Raw genomic sequence first — 26,180 nt, forward strand, 5'->3', positions numbered from 1 at the left:
TTGTGTCCCTGAAGTTTGTTCATTTGCTCCTCTCCTTCATTGAAAAAGCAAACATTTACTGAGCCCTGGGTATGTGCCAGGCTCTGTGCTGCTCAGAAAAGGAAGAGATCAGCTCCTGACAGACGCTTTAAGGAGGCTTCAGCTTGTAGGAGGGGTTTTTAAGCAGGGACATGAGCAGTGGATAGTAAGTCCAGGCTGGGGCAGCAGGAGCAAAGATAGTTTCAGGAATGTGACAGGATGCCCTGTGGTCACGTCACAGTGAGGAAATTGTTTTGTCTTTGCTTCTAAACCATAAAGAACATTGTAAAAATAAAACAAAACCAAACTGCTGCAGACCCTTTGATCCTAGATAACAGACTCTATTGGAGCTAACTCACCAGCCTGCTGATAGTGTGTGTCATCCTGGCGTGTTGATAGAGCAGTTTAACCTGGGCAGCTGGGTCCTGCATACACTCTGACCTGGCGCACTCCCGTTTAAGTTTTGCTTTAAGGGTCTGGGCTGCTGGGATCCAAATAGGGATCAGAGGACATGGCTCCTATTCCCAAGGACGCCAGCCAGCATTGGGCCCACGGTGGCCTGTGCTTGCCAGGGAATCACATGCGGCTCAGCGCCTTTAAATCAGAAGTGGCTGTTTGTAGATTTGTAGGGTGAGTGTTGCTTTTTAACTTCATCATATTCCTCCTCTTTTGCCAAGATGTTTTTCCATCCTGGCTTTCCTAGAAAAGCTTATGTTTTAGTTCTGCAATCATGCATCCTTTCCCATGCTTGTATTTTTCCCTGCAGTGGGTAGGTAGAGGTTTCCTGTCTAAGCTGCTAAAGGCATAAAGTCAGGTCAGCCTCTCTGGATCGTCTTGAGCAGATGTTATTATGAAGCTTAATTCTAAGGATTGCATTTCTGCTTAACTTTGTAATTGTATTTTGTTTTCATAGATTTGCTCCTGCATCTTTTCTGCATTAACCATCGTGCTGCCCTGCCCCCTCCCTCCATGCACAAGTGTTGTTAATTTGGGAAAAGTATTTAAAGGTTCAAAGGAATTTAGTGAGATACGAAATCTTTTGTGAGCAATTCATCTTTGTTAAAAGAGAGGATATGTCATTTCCAAATTACACAGATTTACTGTTGCTCTCAGATACTTTTAGACAGCTTTTTCATTATCTTCTTATCACAGTTTCTCCCCTCCCCTGTAGAATTATTAAGCAATTTATTTCCCCTGATAAGCAACATTCTTCTAATTTACCAAAATACATTGTGTGAAACATACTTTGATAAAAATCTGGGCAGACCAGAAAACCTTCCATTGATTACATGGAGGGCAGTGTGTGTGTATGTGTGTGTGGGGGGTGTGTGAGTAAGAGAGAGAATTCTCAGCCCCAGCTATTCCTGGCTTCCTTCAAAGTATTTTGGTCTCTCATTTCAGCCACAATTACAAGTTCATCCGAAAATGATGACCGGAGTGGCTCCAGTTTGGAATGGAATAAGGACGGAAGCCTAAGGTTAGGGGTACAGAAGGGAGTTCTTCATGATCGCAGGGCAGATAATTGCTCCCCAGTGGCAGAAGAGGAGCCCCCCGGGCCAGCGGAGAGCGTGCTGCCCAAAGCCGAAGCCTCAGTTGGAGATGGTCCGGTCCCTTATTCTCAGAGCTCCAGCTCGCTAATAATGCCACGGCCCAACTCCGTTGCAGGTAAGGCCACGCCTCTCCCTGGAAGGGTGATCTCACTCGGTCTGAGGCACCCCCTGCTCACCCTTTTCACTTGGGAATCTAATCCAGACACAAGCCAGCCTTGGGATGGTGGGTCACGCACTTACCTTTTGTAGTCCTCAGTCTACCCATCTGTGAAATGGCAAGGCTGCACTTAATGGTCTGTAAGTGATCTTTCCCCTCTGGAATTCTTTAAATCCAGTATTTGGACTGTATGGCTCTTTGTGTAGGAGAGAAGAAAGTGCCAAAAACCCTGTCCTTGTTTTCGTTATTTTTAGCCCAAGTAAATTCAGGATTTTATCATTACAGCTTGGTAAATGGGATTTGTTTAGAATGAGTTTGTTACTATCCGCTTAAAGAATTTCAAATCCAACTTTCAAACTTTTTTTTTTTTTTTAATAATTGAGGCCTATTGTACAGATGGGAGGTCCAATTTCTGTATAATTCAGTTAGAAGGGAGCTCACAGTTCAAAACATAAGCAACGGAAACGAGAGCTCTCCATCAAGGAAATGAAAACAGGCAGGACAGATGTGCCTTAGCGAAATGGGGCAGCTGGAGCTGCAAGAGAAAGCAGAGTGGTGGCTGGTGCTGGCTGGCTGGTCAGTGGGTGGTCCTGAGGCCAGGAGGGTAGTTGGGGGTGGGTGGGGAAGGGAACTCTCCACCTGAGCTGTTGTGCCTGCTTTAAGATCCAGAGTTGCTCACCCCAGTTCTCTTGGGTTGAATTTAGAAGAGAAACTTGTTTTGAACATTCTTGGTTACCAGCGTCCTGCTTAAGATTTTTCCTCTGCTAATGTGTGGACCCAGGATCTCTGTTCCCACATCAAAGGCCTTCTCTGTGGTTCTATACTGCTCCCTCAGGATGTGCCGGGCCACTCTGGTTGTTGTTGGGTGTGTTTTACAGTAGTCCTCTGAAGCAGCTGATAAACAAATGGCCCTAATGGAAAAGTTCTGAGACACAACTCTTAATTCACTTTCAGAGGAAGTAAAATGGCCTTGTTCCAGAAGAAGGGTTTGGGGTGTCTGCCAGAGGGAAGTACTGAGAGCTTTATGTGCATTGAGTGATGGTTCTTCCAGAAGCTTTTGTGTCCTGCCACCACCATCCCACTCTCTACGGCATAATAGGTTGCACCCAAGGCATTTTAGACCATTTTAACCTAGATATAATGAATGATTCATTCGTATTATCCCAGGACTTCATGGCTTTCTTGACTTCAACAAAATAGTGAGCTTGTGTTCAACTCAGTGAAGCTATTTTAAAATTAGGAGACACTTTGATAAATTAATTTAACAGTGTTAAAAGGACCCCATTTCGGGTTATGTTTTCTGCTTGATGCTCTTTGCGGTCTCCTGCCTCGTGAAGTGACAGTGGGTGTGAGCTCTGCGTTTCCAGGAGACAGCGGTGATTATAGAGCAGGGCGTCTGATTTCTGCTGTGCTCATTCATTAGCATCCACGGATGCACTTGAACTAGACCTCCTGCAGAATTGGGAAGGTTTTACCTCTGGGGTTGAACAGTGACTGCCTAGCCTAATGGGTTTGTTCATTTCTCCCGTGTTGCATATATATAAACTAAAAGCATATTTTGGAAGGAAATAGGCAAGTACCTTATGTCATAGTATCTGCTAAAGAGCTAGGGACCTAGTAGATTCTTTATTGCCTACCCTCCTACCTCAAAAAGCTGAACCTCAGTTAAAAGGGAATGGCAAGATTTTTCAAGTCTCACTGGGAGGAATGAAGGACCCGGGTTATAGACTACATGCAGCGCTGTTTGTCTAGGGATTAGAAGGCAGGCTGCTGCAAACAGGGCAGCAGGCAACAGTGTTCAAAGGATTGAAGAAACGTGAGGAGGACCATGTGCTGAGATCTCTTGGGAATGTTTGCATGTTAAGATCCAGGTAAACACAGAGAAATTGCTGTTTGATAGAAAAGTATTTTGGTCTGTGAGGGCAGAGTAAGAACTCACAGGTGAAGGGAGAGTGATGCCAGCTTCCCTGAGGGACCTGTTTCCCCTGGAGGCTGAGAACATGGAAACAGGTTCCTAAGGCTGTCTGCCTTTACCATCACTGAGCCTGTTACAAAGAACTGGAGTTGCCTCTTCACTGTTAACTGTCCAGTACACTGAAATTTTTTGGTCAAAGTTTCTAAAAATAGGTTGGCTAGGTTTGGTGTTTGTTTCAGTCTACAGAGATTTTCTTTGTCAAAGCATTTGTTGGAGTGGAATTGATTTAGAAAACTGCAGTCAGGTTATTCCTGTATGTGACACATCAAAATGTATGACACAGACACCTAATTCCTTTATTAAAAAGCAGAATGACGCCGGTCTCCCTTCTGAGACAGACCATATTCTGTCTATGGAATGTGTATCTCTCTAGATAAACTTGCTTTCACTTAAAAAAAAGTTTTAAAAAGCAGAATGAGAAGTCTTTAAAATATCTTAGATAATCCAGAGGTTGGGTAATTGGGTTCTACTATTTCAGACTACTGTTTTTTTCTTTTGAGGCACTTTCTAAGTGGATCACAGAACACTGTGTTTAGTTTTACAGGAAACCAACAAACAAAATTACCAGCCAATTTTCTTGAAACTCTAACTGGTAATTGCCCAGGATTTAATGGCATTTACCTTTGATAGGTTGGTCCATGGTGTTTCAAACCAGATGTTTTCCTTCGCTCAGCTTAGACAAGTCTCCCTGATTCTGCCCCAACTCCCTTCCCCCTAAAAACCCTCTTTCCTGCAGCATCTTAAAATGTACTTCTCACTCAGATGTTAGACTTAATGTGTGTGTGCAGTGAGTGTATAATTAATTTAACTGTAGCAATATTAGCAGTAGGTTTATTGCAGCATGAAATTATTGCTTTACCTCTGATTTTTCTGGGCCCTGAATAGTGTTTAGGAATTTGAAAGCATTTACTGTTAAATAGGAGAAGTGAGTCTAATTCTTGTAATGTCCTCGAATCTGTCGGCCTAGTCGCCTGCTCTGCTGAGCGGGGATCACCTGCAGTGTCCCTGCTGTGCTCTCAGGTCACTCTTGGTGGCTGTGACCACACCTTAGAAAGCAGAGGTAGCAGGCATCTGGCAGCTTGCAGCCCTGCTTGGGAGTGGTGGTCCATTTCAATGAAGCTTATTCATATTTAAAATAGGCAGGCAGAGGTCAGGAGGTGCTGAGGCTGCTCTGTTGCATAACTTTGGAGCTGAAACTGTGGTGATGGGATATCTGAAAACAGGCATTTGAAACCTCACCATTCCCTGCATCTGTGTCAATCTAGGGCTTTTTTTTTTTTTTTTTTTAATAATGCTTTCTTTGGAATGCCATTTATAGATCTTTCTCCTTAAACCTTTAGAATTATGGATTGAATGTCGTGTGTTAAGGGGCCAGGGTAGGAAGGGAGATAGGAAACCCTTTGGAGGCTGCAGCAGCAGGGCTGTGTTCAGGGCTGTTCTGACTCTGAACTGAACCGGCTTGTGGCTGGTAGCTGGGGTGGCCCCTTCTACTTCAGCCTCCAGCACCTGGCTGTATTCACAGTGAGGCGTGCAGAGCAGGGGTTTGCAGAGGCCTGAGGCAGAGTCCCAGGTCCCAGGCAGGAGCCTGGAAATCTGTCCCAAGCTGTATTATTGTAGGGAACCAGGGCAAGAGGTGTGGCCTGGTAGCCTTCCAGGAAGTGTCATGTGCTCTGCTTGTGAAGGACCTGGGGAGAAGCTAGAGGTTGCCATTGGATTCCCATAAATTAGGTCTACCTGGAAATCCTGCATAAGGAGTTAGCTGAATCTTTCTAATAGGAAAGATTGGTGTGGAGTCCTGGCATAAATGTGTACAGAATATGGAAACAGGCTGTGGCTAGGCACCAAAGGGATACAGAGCATCAGTGCACACTGTTGTAAAGTCAAGGTGTTGATGTTTGTCCACGGCCTGGGAAGGTGAGTGGGGCACATGGTTGATTGCCCTTTGGAGAATGTAGCAAGAAGGGACGCACCATCACAGAGCCAGGCCGTGGACAAACTCGTGCTTATTGAACCAAGGAGTGAGAGGAGGTGGTGCTAACAGTGAGGGAGTAAAGGACTGAGGCCTTAGAAGGGGAAGGAGGAAGGGCCCAGGTCGGGCAAGTGGTGCTGGTCGGTGGTCGGCTACTGCATCAGAGCCCGTGGGGTGGCCGAGGGTCTTCAGCAGGCACACGGTCCAGCTTGACTTCTGTCCCTGGAAGCTTGGTCCCACTAATGATTTCACCAGTCCTCAGAAGCCTCAGCCTCAGGAATGAGACTCCCTCTCCCCCATCATTTGCCCTCAAATGACGTCTGTATTTTATTGTGCTGGACAAAACCATATGTTTAAGATCAGCAGTGCTTTATGATGGACCATTTCAGCCACAAACCAAATTAGGTTAATTTTATTTTGATTTCTCTCATTGTGACCTAGGTTGTATATGTAAATAAGAGGTTTTTAATTTTTTTAAGGCAAAACATGTACCATGTATTTTCTTTTAAGATTTGCCTCGAATTAACAAAATTATTTCATTCTGATTATTTTTATAATCAAGCTTATGTATGCTTGAATAGACCCTTAATGCTTTTTAACAAGTAACTATGCTATTGACCAGAGGTAAATGTGATGATTTTTTAGAATTTTAAAAGATACATATATACATAATATAGTATAATATATAACATTCTACTAATATATATAAATTTGAAGCTTAGGAATATGGTTGTTTCCAATAAAGTCCACATGGCTACTTTTACTGCCAAGAGCTGACTTTTAGTGTTCTGAGCTCTGTGGAATTGTCCATGAAGAATCTGCTCACTTAGTTAACAAGGTTGGAATTCCAGCAACAGCAGAAGGCTCTCTGGAGCTGCAGAGACAACCAGTTACCATGCTGTGTATTTTCAGTAAGTACTGAAGCTTTACTGAGTGGCACTTGATTGTCAAGTTTCTTCAGAAAAATTTTTGATGAAGTTTGCCTCTTTCTAGGAATAATGCAGACTCCTGGCAATCCTATCAACATGACTTTGGCTCTGTAATGAGCACTTGGTTTTGTCCACTTTGCAATTAACAACATTGCCAGAAAAATTAACTGGGGTGGGTAAACAAAACCAAAATCACCCCAAAGTCAATTTTGTTGAAAGCCCGAAATGAATTGCTTAGTAATTTATAAATTTATGGTAGTTTGTGTATGCTGTTAAACTCAACTTTGAAGAGACTAAACTTCAGTTTAATGTTACAGCGACCAGCTCCACCAAATTGGAAGACCTGAGTTACTTAGACGGACAGAGAAATGCTCCCCTCCGAACGTCAATTAGGTTACCATGGCACAACACGGCCGGAGGTAGGGCACAGGAAGTTAAAGGTATTTATCTTTGCATCTGCTGTGATAGTGGCTGTGATGAGTTCAGCCACTAAACTTTGGAAGTCTGTGATAACCAGCATTCAAGCCACCTCTTTTAAAAACATGATAATGTCTGTGTGTATGTGTGTGTGTGTGTGTGTAAGTATCACTAGGGGTAAAACTGAAGGCTGTGCTCAAGTGATATGCAAGCAATGGTAAACTGAGTTTTTTAGTGTATAAACATATGACATTTTTCTAAAATAATGATCTTTCTTTTTCTCGTAGCACGATTTGCTCCCTACAAGCCACAGGACATTTTGTTGAAGCCCCTGTTGTTTGAAGTACCGAGCGTAACCACAGACTCCGTGTTTGTGGGAAGGGACTGGCTCTTTCACCAGATAGAAGAAAACTTGAGGAACACAGAACTGACGGAAAACAGAGGAGCGGTGGTTGTGGGAAATGTGGGCTTTGGGAAGACGGCCATCATCTCTAAGTTGGTGGCGCTCAGCTGCCACGGAAGCCGCATGAGGCAGATCGCTTCCAACAGCCCCAGTTCATCACCTAAAAGTATGTCCGTGTCTAACCCCTTGTCTCGTTTCTTACATTAATGTAAGATAGGTGGAGGAAATTGCTGTTTGGACAGACATCAATTCCCCCTTTCCTCAGGTGGTTCCAGCTGCTGTATCAGGTTTGTGATCAGATGCTGGAGAGCTGTTTGAAGGCGTCAGTCTGTCACAGTCCTCTGCGGCTGTGACGTGGGGTGCGGGCGGCCGGCCGGCCCTGGTGTTCCCCTAGCTTTCAGGCCTATCTTCCTCTTCATATGGGCAATGAGGCCTGATCAAGTACTCTGGGGAATTTTGGGTCCAAAAACCAAGGGGGTTGGGCTTCTGGCATAAAAAGCCAGGAATCTGTGCAGAATTCTTCTGTGCCCGCTTCTCCGCAGCCTTTGTCTTTTATATCGAATTTACTGAAAGGATAGAAAATTACTTTAAAGTGGGATGTGGTAGCCAAATACTGGACTATTCATGACTTATTTTATGTGTAATAAACTTGTTTTTTTAAAAGTGTCTCTAACATGGTGAACAGAAACAAGTGAGCCACAAAAGTTTTTTTTTGAAAGCTGAAAGAATACGAAAAAGGAAACCAGAAACAGCAGTTCTCCCGGGGAGGGACGTGGGTGGTGGGAGACACGGCTGAAAGGGAGCCTTGTGTTCTCATCTGGGCCTTTGCATTTGGGACCACGTTCACTTATTACCTTTTAAAATAATGTGAGTCCAATCAAGAAGTACATTCAGTCTCCCACCCTACCCTTGTTGTCAGTGTAGTGAAACTAGCCTCTCTTCACCGCAGCTTCAGACTCCTCCCAGGATCCTCCTTTCACGCCGTTGCTTTCACCAAGTTCTTCTACAAGCGGTACCAGCACAGCTAAACCACTCTCTGGGCCTGGGTCGGATACTCCGGAGAACCAGAGGCCAAGAGAGGAAGCAGTGAAGTACCTCGCGTCTAAGGTAACCGCCTGCTCCGGAGGGAGCCTTTCAGAGAGAGATTCGCTCGTCTGGCTGCTGAGAAATGAATTTAAAGGGGGTCTTAAAATAGACACTAGAGATGCTTAATGCAAAGTATGGCTTTTGACAGAATTAAGGTAAAGTACTCCAAATAAAAGGTACTCATGAAAATGAGTATCGTAGGACACTGGCAGTGGACTTTTAGTCATCTTAAACAGTGACTTGAAAGAGTTCCTCAAAGCAGCGAAAGGTATCATTGCACTCACTGCAGATCCATCGTGCTCTCCGTCACTTGGTATGAGAGCAGGAGATTGGGAGCCAGGCCCATGACCCAGGCCGCCTCCCCCACCTGTACCCTGTTGCCGAGGACCCTCGGTTGTAAGTGGCTTCCTGTCAGTATTCAGTACAGAGTAACTGGCGCTGATCTTAGTGCTGTCAAGATGGATTTGTGGTTGCAACTAAAAGTCTGTCTAGAGCTTGGAAAACTTCAAAGTTCCTTCAAAAATGAAGGAATAACTGAATCAGTCAGGCTAAGTGACGGCTCAGTCTTGGGGAATAGCAGCAGCGTAGCTTGTTACCTGGGATAACAGGAGAATGGCGTCCCTGTTGGGAGAGTGTGGAAGGAGCCACGTGAGGAGGGTGAGGTGACGTTCATGGCTCTGTTTCCCCGCAGGTGGTGGCCTACCACTACTGCCAGGCCGACAACACCTACACGTGCCTGGTGCCCGAGTTCGTGCACAGCATCGCAGCTCTGCTCTGCCGGTCCCATCAGCTGGCCGCCTACCGGGAGCTGCTGATAAAGGAACCGCAGCTCCAGAGCATGCTGAGCCTGAGGTCCTGTGTGCAGGACCCAGTGGCCGCCTTCAAGAGGGGAGTGCTGGAACCGCTCACCAGCCTGAGAAACGGTACCTCCCAGCAGCCACTCACACCTCCCTCTCCCGGGACAGTCCTCAGAAAGGGGTGCAGGGGATCTGCTTAGCCCAGGGGTAGGAATGAGGTGGGCACAGGGAGGATGTGGGTGAATCTCTCCTCCCCTGCCTCAGAACCGTCTCCCCAGCATCCCTCCTTCGCCCTCTTCCCAAATGTAGTTTTAAATGAAACATCTCTAGTAAAAATTAACTGCATAGTTGAACATTTCCAAAGTAGCTAATTTGTAACCGAACGTTATTTAGATGACTTGCTCTCTAGAAACTGCCCCCTGAGGATTTTGCACTCCTAAGTAGAGAGGCGAGTAAGCTGATTGTTTGGGGAACTTGCCAGCATGTTTTTCCGGGGGGCCTCTGCTCAGTTGAGTTGAACTTAAAGCCGTTTCTAGAAGGGTCTGTTTGATTTTTTTTGCCCTTGGATGTTCTCCACGGTAGGAGCATTAGTGATATTATGGGCCTTCAGTTTTCCATCCTCCCTCCTTGCTCCTCACCTTATGAGCTGGTTTACCTGCCTACACAGCACTTCTGCCAGAAGGTGCTGGGGGGCGAGGGGTGGTTAAAACAGGTATGTCATCATTTCTCCTTATCCCCAGGCAAAACGTTGGCACTAATGAGTAGGAGACTAGCTTCAGGCTGGTAGGAAGGAGTTGATAACGCAGAGTTCTCGCCTCCATTGGCCGTGTACCTTGGGTGGGGTGCTTTGCCCTTTAAGAGTTTATAGTTTTCCTTCCAGAATCCATGGAGGGACCTCTGGGGGGTGGGGTGGGGAAGGGGACCTAGAGCCTTGGTGGAGTTTTGTCTCAGTGTGTGTTGGTGCTCTTTGCTGTAGCTCACCCCAGGGACAGGAGGGTTTGAACAGCTAACTGTATCATGTCCACGGGGCAGATTTTGCTGATGTGGGTAATACAGTATGTTTCTGAAAATGGTTTTGTGAGAACTGGTTTTCTTTTGGCTCTGTGCTCTGGTTTTCACGACAAAGTTAATAGAAAATATGCTTCTGTGAAAACCATTTTTTCTGCCATATGTAAACCTCCTTAGTTTTCCCTATCACTTTAAATTGTGCATTAAAATACACTGGGTGGTGCTGTCTTATAGAAATGTGTAAGTTCTTAATTAAAACAAAAACTGTTTTATCCTTTAGAGCAGAAAATTCCTGAAGAAGAATACATTATTTTGATAGACGGCTTAAATGAAGCTGAGTTTCATAAACCTGATTATGGAGATACACTTTCTTCATTTATTACCAAAATTATTTCTAAATTCCCTGCCTGGTTGAAGTTGATTGTGACTGTAAGAGCAAATTTTCAGGTAAAAAAAAATTCTCGAATCTCTTTCCAAGACCACATACCTGTTTTAAAGTTTTTACAATTTTAAATTAATACAGCTTAAACTGATATAAATCACTTAGCAGCTGAATTAAAAACTATATTAGGACTTTGAAATATTAGTCCACTGAGCCCTGAACAGGCAAAGCTCTGACCTTTTTACCCGCAAGCACGTTTATCAGGATGTCACGTGAGTTTCCTATCATCATCAGACTATACGTGTGCTTCTAAGATGGAAGTGTCTCACCCCGGGTCCCCATAACTCAGTCAGGGGGCTGTTTGAAGTGCCTGGCTAACAGGTCTACTAGAGTTTAAAGTTATTCCTTTTGGTAGTTATTTGTATGGGTTTGCAGTGGGACTTTGTTTTTTTATGAAGGGAAGGATGAAGCAGGGAGGGGTTTGGGTTTGTTTGTCTTTTATGGAGGTACCAGGGATTGAACTCAGGACCTCATGCATGCTAAGCATGCCCTCTGCCACTGAGCTCTACCCTCCCCCCAGCAGAGAGATTTTAATGGTCTATTCTGAAAGAAGGTCTAGTTTTTCATAAAACTTAAACATTAGGTGACCCTTGCAGGGAGATGGAGAGTGCTTTTGTTAAATGTCTCTTCTCCATCTGTCCCCTCATTTGAACCCTAACATTATCTCTTACCAACCTGACTTCTTTCCTCTACCCCATCCATTTTTAGTTAAGACGTGAGATACTAGATTTTGATTTTTACCCTTTTAGGATGATATTTATTTTAAATTAGCATTTGAGTTCTTTATTTCCTCATTAAAAGTAGAATTAGGCCTCATTCAAACTTGATGTTTGTTTTTGTGGACATTTGACTCATGCACTGTTGAGTCGTTTTTCATGCAGTGAGCAGAATTTGGCCGTCAGCAGCACGGGAGCAGGAGTCCCGTGTTTTGCATGCTAGCTGTGTACGTTTGCAGAGGCTCAGTTAGCATCCCTGTAAAGGGGGGAAACTGTCCTCAGCCTGCCTCCTACAGGTGTCACAGTCAATGAGGACTTGAACTTGGCCGCTTCAGGAATGATAGTGGGATGTTAAAAAAGAAAAAAATAGAAAACCCACCTCTGCTGATAGGTGTGGGGACAGTGCTTATCTGTGGGGTGGCAAGGGACACAGGACTTCTGGGAGCTGGCAGTGTTCTGTGTCTGCTTGCTGGTCCCACACGTGTATTTGACTTTGTGAAAATGAATGACACCGTGCAGTTAGGATTTGTGCACCTCTGTATGTCATACTGCAATTTAAAAGTTTACTGAAAACTAGCAACTAAGAAAAATGATACACAGGGGTATCAGGGCTACAGGGAAGTCCAGCCACTTCTTTACGGCAGGTGGGGACAGTGTCAGATGTCCTGGTTCGGTTATACAGGCCCGGGATCTGATACCTCTGATTTCGGTGTCTGGCCGTGGTCTTAGATGTACGGTGTCGGTTTGTGTCTGTCTTTGTTATATAACCAGTTGCACAGTGTAAGGATTATGGGTATCAGGTCACCTGGGGGTCTCACTGCCCCGGTGCTGGTGCAGCCAGGTCGCCATTGTCTTGCTTGGCTCTGGGTCCTCGGATAAGGGCCTCGGGAAAGCCTTTGCTGATTGGATCTCGCATCAGGAATTTCTTTCACATAAGCTTTTTATCTTCAATTTATCCTATTACATGTTTTAATACAAAACAAAGAGTCCCTGTAATCCATGAAAATCCTTCTTGAAAGAAAACTGGTGGATCTGGTTTGAAATGCAGCTGACGTAAAGACAGAGTCTGCCAAGTGACTCTCTGGGTTTCGTCCCTTTGCAGGAAATCGTCAGCGCGCTGCCATTCGTCAAGCTGTCCTTAGATGACTTTCCTGACAACAAAGACATCCACAGCGACCTGCACGCCTACGTCCAGCACAGGGTCCACAGCAGCCAGGACATCCTCAGCAACATCTCCCTGAACGGCAAGGCCGACGCCACCCTCATCGGGAAAGTCAGCAGCCACCTGGTGCTGCGGAGCCTCGGCTCCTACCTGTACCTCAAACTCACCTTGGACCTCTTCCAGAGGGGACACTTGGTGATCAAGAGTGCCAGCTACAAGGTGGTGCCCGTGTCGCTGTCCGAGCTCTATCTGCTGCAGTGCAACATGAAGTTCATGACCCAGGCCGCCTTTGAGAGGGCGCTGCCGATTCTAAATGTGGCCCTGGCGTCCCTGCACCCCATGACGGACGAGCAGATCTTCCAGGCGGTTAATGCCGGCCACATACAAGGGGAGCAGGGGTGGGAGGACTTTCAGCAGAGGATGGAGGCCCTCTCCTGCTTCCTCATTAAGAGGCGAGACAAAACCCGCATGTTCTGCCACCCGTCCTTCAGGGAGTGGCTTGTTTGGAGAGCAGATGGCGAAAACACAGCCTTCCTGTGTGAGCCCAGGTACGACAGGCCGCCTCCCGGCAGCTCTTTGCAGGGAGTCTGCTGTGCAGTCGGGGAAGGGGGTTCAAGCACGACTCGTGCTATTTAATGGAAAGATAACATGGAATGAAATAATTCAGGAGGGGCACTGGAAGATTCTCTCTGCTACTAAACAAAAGCTGCCTTCCTTGAATTGCTAGAATTTTAGGGCTCCTTCGTACATGTGGATGAAAGAGAAGCGAGGCAGTGCCCAGGTGATAATTCTTTGCTGATCCTCTTCTGGATCTGGGTCCCCTCTCACAGGGGTCACCTGTGGAAAAGTGTGAGGTCAGCCTTGGGGAACAGCTGGCCTCCCTAGAGCCTGCTCACAGCCCTGTTTCTTCACCTCAGGGGTAGGGTTGTCTCTGGACTGGCTCACACGCTCGGCACGGCCACTCCCCCCGCCTCCACTTGAGCTTGGGGCATCTTGTCCCTGGGATCTGATGTGTCTGCACACCCAGAGGGGAGCACTGCGGTCACATCTGGCCACCCTTCTGTATTTATGTTCTGCATGGTGTAACACCTGGGGTCTGGGGTCAGGAGGATTCAGGTTCAGAACTCAGGTGCCCTGCTTAAGAGATAGTGGTGGGGCGGCTGCATCCAGGAAACCAAAGTTTCCCCTGAGGATTTGCCACAGGGTGGGCCAGGGTGCAGCTTCCTCACCGCCCAGGGCAGGAGCAGGTGGGAAGCCTGCCCTCGCTGTGACGTGGTGGTGCTAGTCAGGGTGAGAGGCTGGGGAATTCGAGGTGTGGATACTCTCAGATAAGGGTGTGTTTGTGTCCCCCACCTCTGTCTGGCCCTGGCCTTGGCCTGTGTCATTGCTATCTTGAGTGGCTTCTGCCCTCTGCGTCAGAGTTGGTCCTGACCCTGTGTAACAGGTCTGACAAGCTGCTTAACTGTCCCTTTTGGATTGGACTGGGCACTGGATCAGACGCTGGGGCCCAGAGATGAAATGAAGAAGCACTTGTGAGCCGCACACTCCATTCTTCCCATGAACACTGACTTAACATTGACCCACTGGGTCTGCAGCTGTTTCACTGTGGGGATAGGGTTATTTTCTTAGGCAACAATGGGCTAAACGTTGATTATCTTCTGAACCTGCTTTGGGGCAGTAAACTGCAACTCCCAGGTTATTTAGCCAGACTGTAGTAACTAGGTGAAAAGTGTGCTGTGACATACTTAGCTAGATCAAATTGTTTTTCTAGGAAATGGCAGATGGATTTCTGGGGAGATAGTGGGGTGGAGACCAGCCTTGCTGATAGACAGGCATGGCTTGGCCTGCTGGCTGAGTCAAGGGGAGGGGTGCTGTAGATGACATCAAGGTGTTAAGCATCAGAAACTCGGAATGGCTTTGCTCTTAGAGTGGGGAAGAAAGGCAGGGATGTGGGGAGAGCTTTGCCAGGCAGGAGCGGCTTGGTTTTTTAGCAGTTTGAGCTTATGGGGTTGGTGGCAAGTTTCTGATGGCAGGTGGAGTCTGACGGTTGGAGAAGTTGAGTTGAAGATATGGCATCACTGAGGGAGAGGTGGCAGTGGGACTTGGTGAGGAAGCAGAGTTAGAGGAAAGGGACTCCGGAGACAAGGAGAAGAATTCCAGGGAAGGAGGTGAGTAGGTGCTGCTGAAAAGTGAGGGAAGATGAGGACTGAGAGGAAGCCGTGGGTTTCCTTTGTGGGAGGAGGTTCTGAGATCCTGAGGAGATGCCTTCCCGTGGGTTGTGTGAGGAGGGAGGCAGCATCCTGGCGTGGGATGAGGAAGGGTCTGGAGGTTTGGGGTTGTTTGAGTGTGGGGAAGGGTTTTTTGTTTTTAATAACACAGGAGACGGGGATGTTATTGGAAACATCGCTGAGGTGGCGTGGGGAAACAATCTGGGAAGGAGAAATGGGAGGTGCGAGGGGGTGGGATCAAGCAGCCTCTGTGCTCCCGTTGAGCCTGTTCCTGGCATCATTCTGGCTGGATTTTGCCTGTTGACATGTGTCTCCAGTCACTGAGAGCTGCTAGAAGGACCTCACACCATTGCCCGGGGTCCTCAGTGTCAAGCATGGTGCTGGTTATAGGGGTTGTTAATGCACAAATGAGAGATCGGGTTACACTGGTGAAGAGCACAGGCGTGAGCGTTGTGTAGACTGTGGTTCAGGCTCTGCTTGGTTGTTACCACCCATGTGACCTTGAGCACATCATCTGCCTGTCCAGGCCTCTGTTTCCCCATGTACACAAGTTGGGAATCCTAATGCTTAGTGATTCGCAGGGTCAAATGGGTAAGTGAAATAATTCAGTTAGCTTTTTGCATCTGGTATATAGTAAAAGCTCAGTAGGTGTAAGCTTTGGAAAATGAGCAAACTCGTAAGTGCAGGTAGACTTAGAAGGGGACATGGCCAAGGCCAGGAGGGAAGGAAGGAAGGGCAGATGGGATGTAGGGGACCACAGGTACCCGGAGAGTGCAGGGTGAATTGTCTCTTCAGAGAAGTGGGGAGCTACTTGCTTAGCTGAGAGCCCTGGAAACCTTTGGCTCAGCCCCTGAAGGGTGCGTGGTCGTCACCCACAGGGGCCAGCCAGCCACAGTACTTAGCTTAGCATGTCTTTGTGGTGGATGCAGTTGGCTGCAGACTGGGAGACTGAGGATGGCTAAGCCTGTGTGTGGGAGAGTGGCTTTGACTGGAGTGATGTGGACCAGCACATGGATGCTAGGGACCAGTGAGGGCACGCAGCATTGGAAGGTGGCAGAGGGTGGTTTCCACAAGAGCAAAGAAGGCTCTCATCTAAGAGGGGAAATAGAAGCTTGAGGTCTGGGAGGTAGAGGGTGTGCCAGGGAGCATGGCGTATGTGCTCTAGACCCTTGTAAGACATTAGACAGGACATTTATTTGGTGGCAGCGTGACCTTAAAGGTCATGCCTTACCCATGGAGTAGAAAGCAAAACCTCTGGGTTTCCACTTGCAGTGATGTCCTTGTCTCTAGTGTGACCCATGGCCTAGGTGAGAAATAGGCATCTGGGTAGACGAATAAGACTTAAATGACGCAGGTTTCTAATCCCCTAGATCAGCAGCTACTAGAAAGCACATTTAGGAGAACACCTTTCTTTCCACAGTGTTCATCTTTCCCTCCACAACTACCTGATGTTCCTCAGCAAAATAGCACCTCAGAGTTGACAGCTTAATAGAAATGAAAATAATTCACATTGTACAGAAGTCACTGCTATTGGAGAAGGCAACTCTTAGCATCTTTTGCAAACGCATTGGCTCAAAGGCATGGAGGCCACAGGAGACAATAGTCCTGCAGACGTGGAGGGGAAAATGGATAGGATTGCTCCTTCATGAGAGGGTTAGTGGGGGATTAATTGGTGGTGTCAGTTGAATGTCCACCATGTACGCAGACAGAGCAAACCCACTCATACAGCTTAGCTTTCTTACTCCTGCGAGGATCTGTGCTCCCTTCAATCCCAGACAGAGTGCTCAGTGTTTCTGATTGTGAGCGCTTGCTGCACATGGCCTGGTTTTTCTCTCCTTTCCGTTATTAAGGCCTTGACTGTTGGCGCAGGTCGACCCCCAGGGGACTACTCCCATTGTATGGGAGGGAGGGGGCAGAGGAGGGGGCCTGAATGTCAGGTCCAGTGATGCTTCTGCTCCATCTGTCCATTTGCACGTCTGTCCATCTGTCCCTCCATGAAATACACACAGGAGTGTTTACTGAGTCTGGGGAATTGTTAGCTATTGCTGTGAGTTAGACAAGACCCTTAGTCTTGTGGAGTTTACATTTTTGTAACAGACACAAATCAACAAATAAACTGATGAGAGAGTGATGGACAACGAACTGGGGTTTGGTGGTTCCACAGATAAAAACCTGCCCTGTCCCAGGGCCTCTCTCTGAGTCACTCCACAGGGATAAGGGAACTTGGAGAAAGACCTTAAAAATGACTTGAAGAATAAACAGCATTTTACTGCACAGAGGCGCCTGTTTTGTTTGGTGATGCTGAAGCGCCAGGACAGTTCAGGGGTCTGGAGGCGAAGTTCGCCCCGAGGGCCTGCGGGGCGGTGGGCCGGGTCTTAGGCTGCTGGCCTTCGTGTTTCTCGTCCCAGGAACGGGCACGCTCTCCTGGCGTTCATGTTCTCGCGACAGGAGGGCAAGCTGAACCGCCAGCAGACCATGGAGCTTGGCCACCACATCCTGAAGGCGCACATCTTCAAGGTGAGACCCACACCGCTGGAGGAAGGGTTTCGTTGCTGTCATGCTCAGGTGTTGGTTCTGGAGACGGCTTTGTCAGCCCGCACAGCCCTCCGTGAGCCCCGTTCCCAATACCCCCCGCTCCTTCCCCCCCCCCAACAAAAGTAACCATTGTTCTCACTTAGAATCACTCAAGTGTGCATCTAAATGCTGTGATTAAATTTTACTTTTTCCCCCCTCTAAATCTCTTCTTTTCACCTTAAGTTTTCAGTGCATTCGTTCCCTGTTATTTCCTTGTTACTTAATTGTTGAAGAACCTGAGTTACATGGCCTGTGGATTTCACACCACCTGGGTTTTCTGATTGTGTCCGTATCTCTCGTGATCTAGTTTAACATGTTTCTCTTTCCTCTGGATTTCCTGTCATTTGGTAGTTATGTCAAGAGGCTTAACCAGGTTCAGGTTTGATTTTTATTTTTTCAAGTTGTCACAATTATTTGTACAGGCAAACCTCGTTTTATTGCACTTTGTTTTGTACTTTGCAAATACTGCCTTTTTGTTTCTTTTTTTTTTTTTAATAACAAATTGAAGATTTGTGACAACCCTGCACTGAGCTAGTCTTTCGGCACCATTTTTCCAACTGCATTTACTCGCTTCGTGTCTCTGTGTCACATTTTGGTAATTCTTGCAGTATTCCAAACTTTTTCATCATTGTTATGTATGTCATGGTGATCTGTGCCCAGTGATCTTTGATGTTACTACTATGACATAGTGAAGTCTCGGATAATGGTTAGCATTTTTTAGCAAAGAAGTATTTTATTTTTTAGCAGTGAAGTAGTTTTTAAGGTACGTACATTTTTAGACATAATGCTGTTTATTGGCACACGTGATCAACTACAGTATAGTGTAGACATAACTTCACATGTGCTGGGTGCACAGGAAAACCAAAAAATTTATGTGAGTCCTTTTATTGCAATGTTCGCTTTATTGCTGTGGTCTGGAACTGAACCTGCAGTATCTCCGAGGTGTGCCAGTTAGAGTTAGAACACTCTGTAAGTCTGAGTGGTTTTCTTGCATCAGGAGGCATGGCCTGTGTGCCTGCTTCTCTCAGTGTGATGCCATCAGCCACTACTGGTCTCTTCCTACATTAGGGATTATAGGTGGTCATATTCTAACTTTTATTCTTCTTCTAATTGATTGGAGAACCTCTGTAAAGAGAAACTCTCTCCGCATCCGCCATCCTTTCCTCAGGCATATAGTTGGTGTAGCAAAGGCAGGGTAGTTCCTTGGCCCTTGGGTTTAGGGTGGGGAGGCTGACAGGTCGGCACAGGCTGCACCCTCAGGGCATATCTGCTTTGACCCCTGCTGCAGGTGGGAAAGGAGATGCTGACACTGATTTGTTGCTGTTGTTTCAGGGCCTCAGCAAGAAGACGGGCATCTCTTCAAGCCACCTCCAAGCCCTGTGGATCGGGTATAGCACCGAGGGGCTGTCCGCCGCCCTGGCCTCTCTCAGGAATCTCTACACTCCCAACGTGAAGGTGAGCAACCCTCTGCCAGGAGGGCCAGGGCCCCCGCCTGGCCGCTGTGGCTCTAACAGTCCTACTGTCCCCGCACTGGGTGATGGCCAGAGGAGGCGGAGAAGCTTCTAAAGATGCTCTTTCCCTGATGTAAAGCATGCAGACTTGAATGCTCTGTTAGCGGTGCTCTTCTACGGGGTCCGCTTTCGCTCAGGCAGGAAGACGTGGGTGGTTGGGGGCTGCTCTGTGAGCACTTGGTGACTGGTTCAGAGTGGATGTGATAAGGGAAGCAAAGGTCAGAGGGAGCTTTCCAGGGGAAATTGATTTTTTTAAGGTGTCCTGATTTCTCATCTGGACTCTCTTTATGGTTCCTAGGAAATTGAACACTGATGAGTGGCACAAAGCTATGGGTATGCGGAGGAAAAGGATCTCTGTAGGTTTCCTGCGCACATGTATTTATGACCACGCACAGCGTGTCAGGGTCTGTTCGCTGCTGAGCCAGGAGCTTTCTTTCTCTTGGTCACTGCCTGTTATGTCACAACATTCTGCTGAGCTTTTTAGGATAGATTTTCCTTCCTCATTTAATGCAATCTGAGAACCTAAAGCACACTGAAGACAAGTGTCTGGTTAAGGCAACAGAGAGGGGTTAACTCCCACAAGGGGTGTGAGCACCCTGGGCTTGCGTTATAGCAGCTGACAGCCGTCCTTCCCTGTGCAAAGTAGGATGAGAGCATCATTGTCTTCATGTTTTAGACTTCTACTTGACACATCGGCTGGACTCCAGGCTTTTCAGCCCCAGGCCCTCACGTGCCCGGCTGCTTACGAAAGCTCTGACATCATTTTCCAAGGAGCCAGGTCCTCCCCTTCAGTCAACTCCATGAAAGCAGTCACACCTGTTCCAGTAGCACAAAGGTGACCTGTCTTGGTCACAGTGTAGTCAAGTGAAGCCCCGAAAGTTTCCGGGAGTCTGTGTTTCACTTTTCCTCGCTTTGGTTGGTCAGACTCACCTAGGAAGAGGGCCACATGCCTTAGAGATGGCTCCTTAGAGGACACTCCTGCGGGACACTCTCCAGGGACTTCCCTGCCTCTCCTGCCCTCCTGTCAGCACCTCCCACCCTCAGCACCTACACTTGGGATGTGTGTCGGGACTGGGGCCTTGCAGAGGGCTTCCTGTGCCTGGTGATGGGTGCTTTGCCCCTTCTTCTGCCTTCCCTGTTTTCCTGGTGTCCAGTGGTCCCTCACATCCATTCAAGGACCTCCCACGGATACCAAAGTCCAAGGGTGCTCAAGTCCCACATATAAAATCGCACAGTGTTTGAACATAACTTACACACATCCTCCTGTATTCTTTAAATCATCTCTAGATTACTTACAATATCTAATACAATGTAAAAGCTATGTGAATAGTTGCTGGCACACAGAAAATTCAAGTTTTGCTTTTTGGAACTTTGTGGAAATTTTTTTGCAAATATTTTCAATCTGTGGTTGGTTGAATCCACAGATGCAGAATTTACTGATACAGAGGGCAGGCTATATTTATTATTTTTTTCCATCTCTTTTTTCCAGTTGAAATATGATTAACATATAACATTAAATTTCAGCTATATCACCTTGTGATTTGATATTTGTTGGTACTGACAAATGATTATCACAAAAAGTCTAGTTAACATCTGTCACCACATAGGGTTATAAATTTTTTCTTGTGATGAAAACTTAAGATCTACTCTCTTACTAGCAACTGTCGGGTATACAATGCAGTATTATTAACTATAGTCCCCCTGGTGTGCATTACATCCCCGCTTCCTGGTGTATAGAAGGGAGGGAGTAAGGATGCTGAATGAGGAGCCTGAGTGTCAGGAGGGACCCTGCTGCCCAGTGCAGAGCCTTAGCTGGTTAGGGAAAGACCACCGCCACCAGGTGGAGGCGGACGAGGTCTTTGCAAAAATAAAAGTGCTGCTTCCTGGGGGAGGGTATAGCTCAGTGGTAGAGTGTGTGCTTAGCACGCCCGAGGTCTGGCTTCAATCTCCAGTACCTCCATTAAAAATAAATAAATAAACCTAATTACCTCCCTCCAAAAAACAAACTAAAAAAAAGTTCTGCCTCGTGCAGGTGGACTCAGCCCATTAGGATTAGGGTTCCAAGCTTCATTTCTGCTCACTCTGTAGATGGGTGGGCTTGAGTGCCTGTGTCCTGACCAAAGCCACATGCAAGTTTTATGGGGTGAGGACAGAGAAGCCACTTTTGTAGTTAAGGAGCTCTGAGCTCCTGCTCCCACTCAAAGGGAGCTCTAACTTTCTACCAAGTTTCTCTGAAAAAAGGCAGGGAACATGCTGAGTGTCGGCTTCATGTAGTGATACTGTATGAATAATTTTGGTTTTACTTTTTGTAGAAGTTAGAATTGAGTTTGCTCTAATAACATCATTTCATCTTTCATTGCAACCGAAAGTGTATCTTTTGGCTTCTCCATAATTAATAAAATCCTGTAATGATGGCAAGGGGAAAAGAAAGAAAAATTAAAATGGCAGTATCTGTTTTCACTATTTTAATGAATTATGGGAACAAAAGTTATTTTAATGTGGAGAAAAGTAAATGGGAAATACCATACTTTGTTGAATACAAGTTAAATTTAAGACAGTAAATTACAAAGTACAGTATAATAGTGCCATGAGCTTGACCCTCCTGGGATTATAAACTTTCCTCTTTGACATACTTGCAGTTTTAAGAGTTTTTCATCTTTACTGCAATTTTAAGAGTTAATTATCTTTGTTTTATAGAACTCCAGTGTCACCTACATCTACACTATCCCCCAAGTTATATAACTTGGTTACAGAATTTTATCCTTCTGTTTCTTTTATCTTTTATCTTTCAAGAAAAAAAGAGGGGGTTTTCACAGAATCTTGAGCAAATTACAGTAATTTAAAATTATGCATGCAATTAAGGAATTTTTTTGAGAGAGTATTAAATATTGTCATACAGGAATGGATGTCATTTTGAGCAATAATTGCAGTTTGCCACTTTGGTAAATTAAAGTGACTTGCTCTGGAGTGATTACTTGGTAGATGAATTTTCATTTTGGTGGTATGCCCGTGATTTCGAACAATGTGCTCTCCCATTGCCAGGCCAGGCTCATGCCAGCCTGGACTCTGGCTGGCCCACTGGGGTCCTTGGTGCCAGTGCCTCCAGGCTCCAGTCCAGCTGGTTGTTTTGCTCACATAATCCCACCAGACACAGGATTTGCTCACAAATCCTGCCAGCCATGGGCTTCCCAAGGCTGTGGGCTCAAGAGAATTAAGGTTGTGATTCTTCTCTCAGCTGCAAGCAGGGAGGGGAGGAGACAGGAGTTAGGCGAGGCCTCTGGCCCACCCTCCCTTGGCTGAGAGGACCCGGTCATACTCTGCGTAACTCTTAGGCGGCGCACACTTACACCGGATGTATTGATGAGCACCTCCAGTGTGCTTAATGAGACAGCTGAGCCCCCAGTTTACGACTGCTGGACAGTGCCTCCTCTGTTCCTCATGATCGCGTCGTTTTGCCTATCACTTGTCCCCCTTTTTACGTTCTTGCATTCACTAAACCCAGAAGTGTGTAGATGATATTGCCATCTCCAGGTGTCATCCAGGGAGAGCTTCAGTGGTGGTGATGACCAGAAGATTCCCGTGTGGTTGGGGAAAAGGTATGGAAAGAACCATGGAAACCGCTTCCTGGAACGTGCAGTAATCTTAGCCAGAGCTGCTGCTTCTGCCACTGGACTGCACTATGACAGTCATCAGCTTTATGCCAGAGCTCATCTGTGCCTTACCCGCTCTCAGCTTCAGTTTCCTCACTTATAAAACGGAGGTGACAAAAGAACCTTCATCCTAGAGTGATGATGGTAAACTCACTGATATGTTGAAGCTCTTGGGAAGATACTTGGCATTTATTATATGGTCAAGTGAGTTACTTCTGTTCGTGTTTCACTTACTTTCTGGAAACTGAGGTTCTACTGTACACCCCTGAGAACGTGTGGATGTGCTTGTGGGTGGTGGTGAAGGGGAGCTGCCCACCGTCAGGCTTTGATGGGTTCAGACTCATATCTGCCATCAGATAAGCATGAATTCTCCCTGCTGCTCTGTTCAGGTGAACAGTGGACGGGGGCCAGACCCTCTGGGTCACCAGGTACCTGGGGCAGGGCACCCTCCTGTATCTTCCAGGGGTCAGGAACTGACTGGGGCCCTTGTCCCTTCTAAAGATTCTGTTAAAGACGATTGTAACAATAGCAAGTAACATTTATTTAGCACTTACAGGATGCCGAGGACTGTGCTAAGTGTTCTGTGTGTATGGCATGTTCATTTGTAATCTTCACAACAACCCAAGGAGTGAAACTTTTTATCTCCACCTTTCAGATGATGAAACTGAGGGTGAGAGCAGTAATACCGTGTTGGGCAGGCCCACGCTCCCCGCCGCAGGTGCACTCATCACCTGACATGTTTACAGCCATGGCTGCCAACTAGAACCACTGGGGAGCCCCGGGCCCCAGCCAAGTCAGAATCTCCAAGGGTGGGGCTCAGGTGCTGGAAACTTGCAAGCTCCCAGGTGGTTTCACTGTGCAGCAGGGTTAAGAAACATGGGTTAGGGGAAGATCCACAAACTGACAGGGGGGAGGGGTAAGTGGTAAACATATTCTCAGCATTGCACCAACAAAGGAAATGTTTTTCCCAAGAAGCAAATAAATGGTGAATTGATAACAAATACCTTTAGGTAATCTCAGCCCCCAAGCACATATCTTTCAGGTAAAGTCTTATCAAGTATTCAGCAAGTACTGAAACTACACCTTCCAACCTTCTTAGGAAAGAGCTTCTGTCCAGTAGAATAAGGTGTACTGTCATTTTATTAGGAGATACCTGAATCATGGAGAGGTTGAGTAATTTTCTGAAAACCACGCAGCACGTCAGTTAAGGGGCTGATTGAGAACTCATATTGTTTAATCCATCATCTTTTTCTCTTAGGCTCATGGATCTCAAGAGGGGATGGGACTGCTGGGAGAGGAGGTGGAGTGTAACTGGCTGTCACCGTCACCCTGGCAACTTACAAACTGTCCCGACCTGTCCTCTGGTGACCAGAGTCCAGCGCGCCCCTCAGTGATGCTATGTGTGTGTTGAGAAAGCTGCTAGGGTTCTTGTGTATACCTCTTGCCTAAGAACCTATTTACCTATTTCCTAGGCCTGGATAAAATCCCCAGGTATTTCAGCAGCGTTGTGCTATTCCTGCCATACTATTGGTGGTCACTCAAAGGGAAGTAATTTTCTCAAAAAACCATTACTTTTGTTGAGCAGTTAACCTTTTAAAATGCTTTCAAATCCTATTTGAGTCTGGTGCTGTTTCTAAGAGCAAACCTATATAGACTTGCGGAGCAGGCTCGGCAGGGATGAGTTAGCCCCAGGTCAAGCATCACATGTCACTGGTGGGACAGGGAAACTGCTCCTGGGTTCTTGTAATGCCATGTTTTCTGCCCTTCCATCCACATGTTGGCATGTTGCTGGTTGGCAGCAGGGGGCTGGGCTGGTGCTGACCTGAGTGGGGCTGGTAGATGGTCCCACTGATGGTGTGAATGACAGGGCAGGTTCCCGGGAGCCTTCTTGTCACTTGTGTGCAAGCGTGCCTCCCTAAATGTGAGTGATGGTCCTGATGGTGGGAAGGACCTGACTCGTGGGCTGTCCTTGCCTGTGAAGGGCTTGTTTGCCTCTCTGTGAACTTCTCTATCTTAGAACCAGTGTCTTGTGCCATGGGCTAAGCTGGAAATGGAGTGGCAGAGGGGATGGACATGCCTGGAGTTGATGTGTGTGGGGGAAGAGGGTGGGTTGTGTGCACAGGGGAGGGCTGGGTGTGTCCTGTGTAGGATGGGGGACTTCTCCCTGGTGTCCCAGCACCGAAGCAGGCACCCATAGGAGGTGATCCTTTGTCATCTGTGTCTGTGGGAAGGGCATTTATTCCTGGCAGAAGGACCTGTACTGGTAACGGCCAGGACGCCAGGGCCTGCTTGCCGTTATTACAGGACTCGCATTAGACCCAGTGTGGTTTCCTTGCGGGGAAGGGTCGGGGAGAGGAGGTCAGGGGAGGGGCTGGGGGGCTGGCTCACCTGGGTCTCGAGCTTCGGCAGTAACCAAGGCCTCGTCAGATTTTACGCTTTGGATTCTGACCTGTCTGTGTCGTCTCACTGCTCTGAGGTGTGACGTCCCCACCGGGTGATAATAACTTCTATCAGTTTGTAAATATTTTGTCTGCTACTCTTGTGGACACCATATCATTGAAATACCTTGAATTTTGTGTGCCTTGTCATCTTTCTGTATGTTAATGACCCCATGTGTCTCTAGTCGAGTAAGTGACAGTCTCCGTAGTTTTCACACCTAGTGGGCAGCCCGGGGGCCTGTCGGGGTCTGTCAGGGGAGGGACTAATGCCCATCCAGACCAGTGGAGGGAACTGTTTGAAGAAACGTGGTGGGCATTTTAATAGATGATTTTAAAAGTGTCATGTTTTTCAATTATCTGTCAATTTGAAAAAGATTCTAGTATAGCTAAAATTTGCATAATGTATTCAGTGAGTTTATTTTAAAGTCTACAGATAACAAACTCCCCCTGATATCTGCATCCAAGGAGTAAAGTGGGTGGTGTATGTAGTCATTAGTAGCAAAAGCAGGTGACTTTCTAGGAGTCTTGTGCTGCTAACAACCCCAGGTGCACATTGAACATTTTCATGTGCTCTGCCTTTCCTTGCAGGTGCATTTCCTTGTGAAGAAAAAGTATTTGTTCTTCCTTTTGGCTTTATTATCTCACTATTAATTATTTACTCCTCTGATGATTACTTCATTGCCTCCTCCCCCAAAATGAATTTTCTCTTCTTGGGTCAAACAGTGGTTTTTCAAAGTGTGGTTCCCCAGACCAACAGCCTCAGTATCACCTGGGAATTCATTAAAACGGCACATCTGCAGGCCCCACCCTGGACCTACAGAATCCAGAGGTCTGAGTCCAGAGAACGTACATTTAAAATTTTTTATTTTTAAGTGCAATTTAAAAAAACCCCATAACATTAAATACACATCTTACCTGTTTTTACGTGTAGGGTTCAGTAGTGTTAAGTATACCCACATTATTGTGCAATAGCTCTGCAGAATAAAACTAAAACTCCATACCTATAAAACAACTCTCATTTCCCCCGTCTCCCGGCCCCTGGCCCCACCATTCTACTTTGTTCTTTATGAATTAGACTACTTTAAATATTTCATGTAAGTGGAATCTATGGTATTTGTCTATGACTGACTTGTCTCACTCGGCCTCATGT

The 26,180-nt window shown here is 46.7% G+C and overlaps 1 protein-coding gene across 10 annotated transcripts in view; it reads left to right on the forward strand.

The window, feature by feature from the left end:
* TANC1 (tetratricopeptide repeat, ankyrin repeat and coiled-coil containing 1) overlaps positions 1–26,180 on the forward strand; it is a 206,469-nt gene that overhangs the window by 150,815 nt on the left and 29,474 nt on the right. For 6 of the 10 annotated variants that reach the window (XM_074363727.1, XM_074363733.1, XM_074363730.1 and 3 more), the window contains 9 exons: positions 1,420–1,683; positions 6,916–7,038; positions 7,303–7,584; positions 8,368–8,525; positions 9,196–9,427; positions 10,590–10,756; positions 12,570–13,177; positions 17,266–17,374; positions 18,764–18,886. In XM_074363727.1, coding sequence (XP_074219828.1) covers positions 1,420–1,683; positions 6,916–7,038; positions 7,303–7,584; positions 8,368–8,525; positions 9,196–9,427; positions 10,590–10,756; positions 12,570–13,177; positions 17,266–17,374; positions 18,764–18,886 — 2,066 coding nt within the window. The remainder of the gene's footprint in view (positions 1–1,419; positions 1,684–6,915; positions 7,039–7,302; positions 7,585–8,367; positions 8,526–9,195; positions 9,428–10,589; positions 10,757–12,569; positions 13,178–17,265; positions 17,375–18,763; positions 18,887–26,180) is intronic. The other 4 variants (XM_074363732.1, XM_074363731.1, XM_074363734.1 and 1 more) reach the window with 3 other exon arrangements.

Source organism: Camelus bactrianus, chromosome 5, assembly GCF_048773025.1.
Source record: "Camelus bactrianus isolate YW-2024 breed Bactrian camel chromosome 5, ASM4877302v1, whole genome shotgun sequence".
NCBI lineage: Eukaryota > Metazoa > Chordata > Mammalia > Artiodactyla > Camelidae > Camelus > Camelus bactrianus.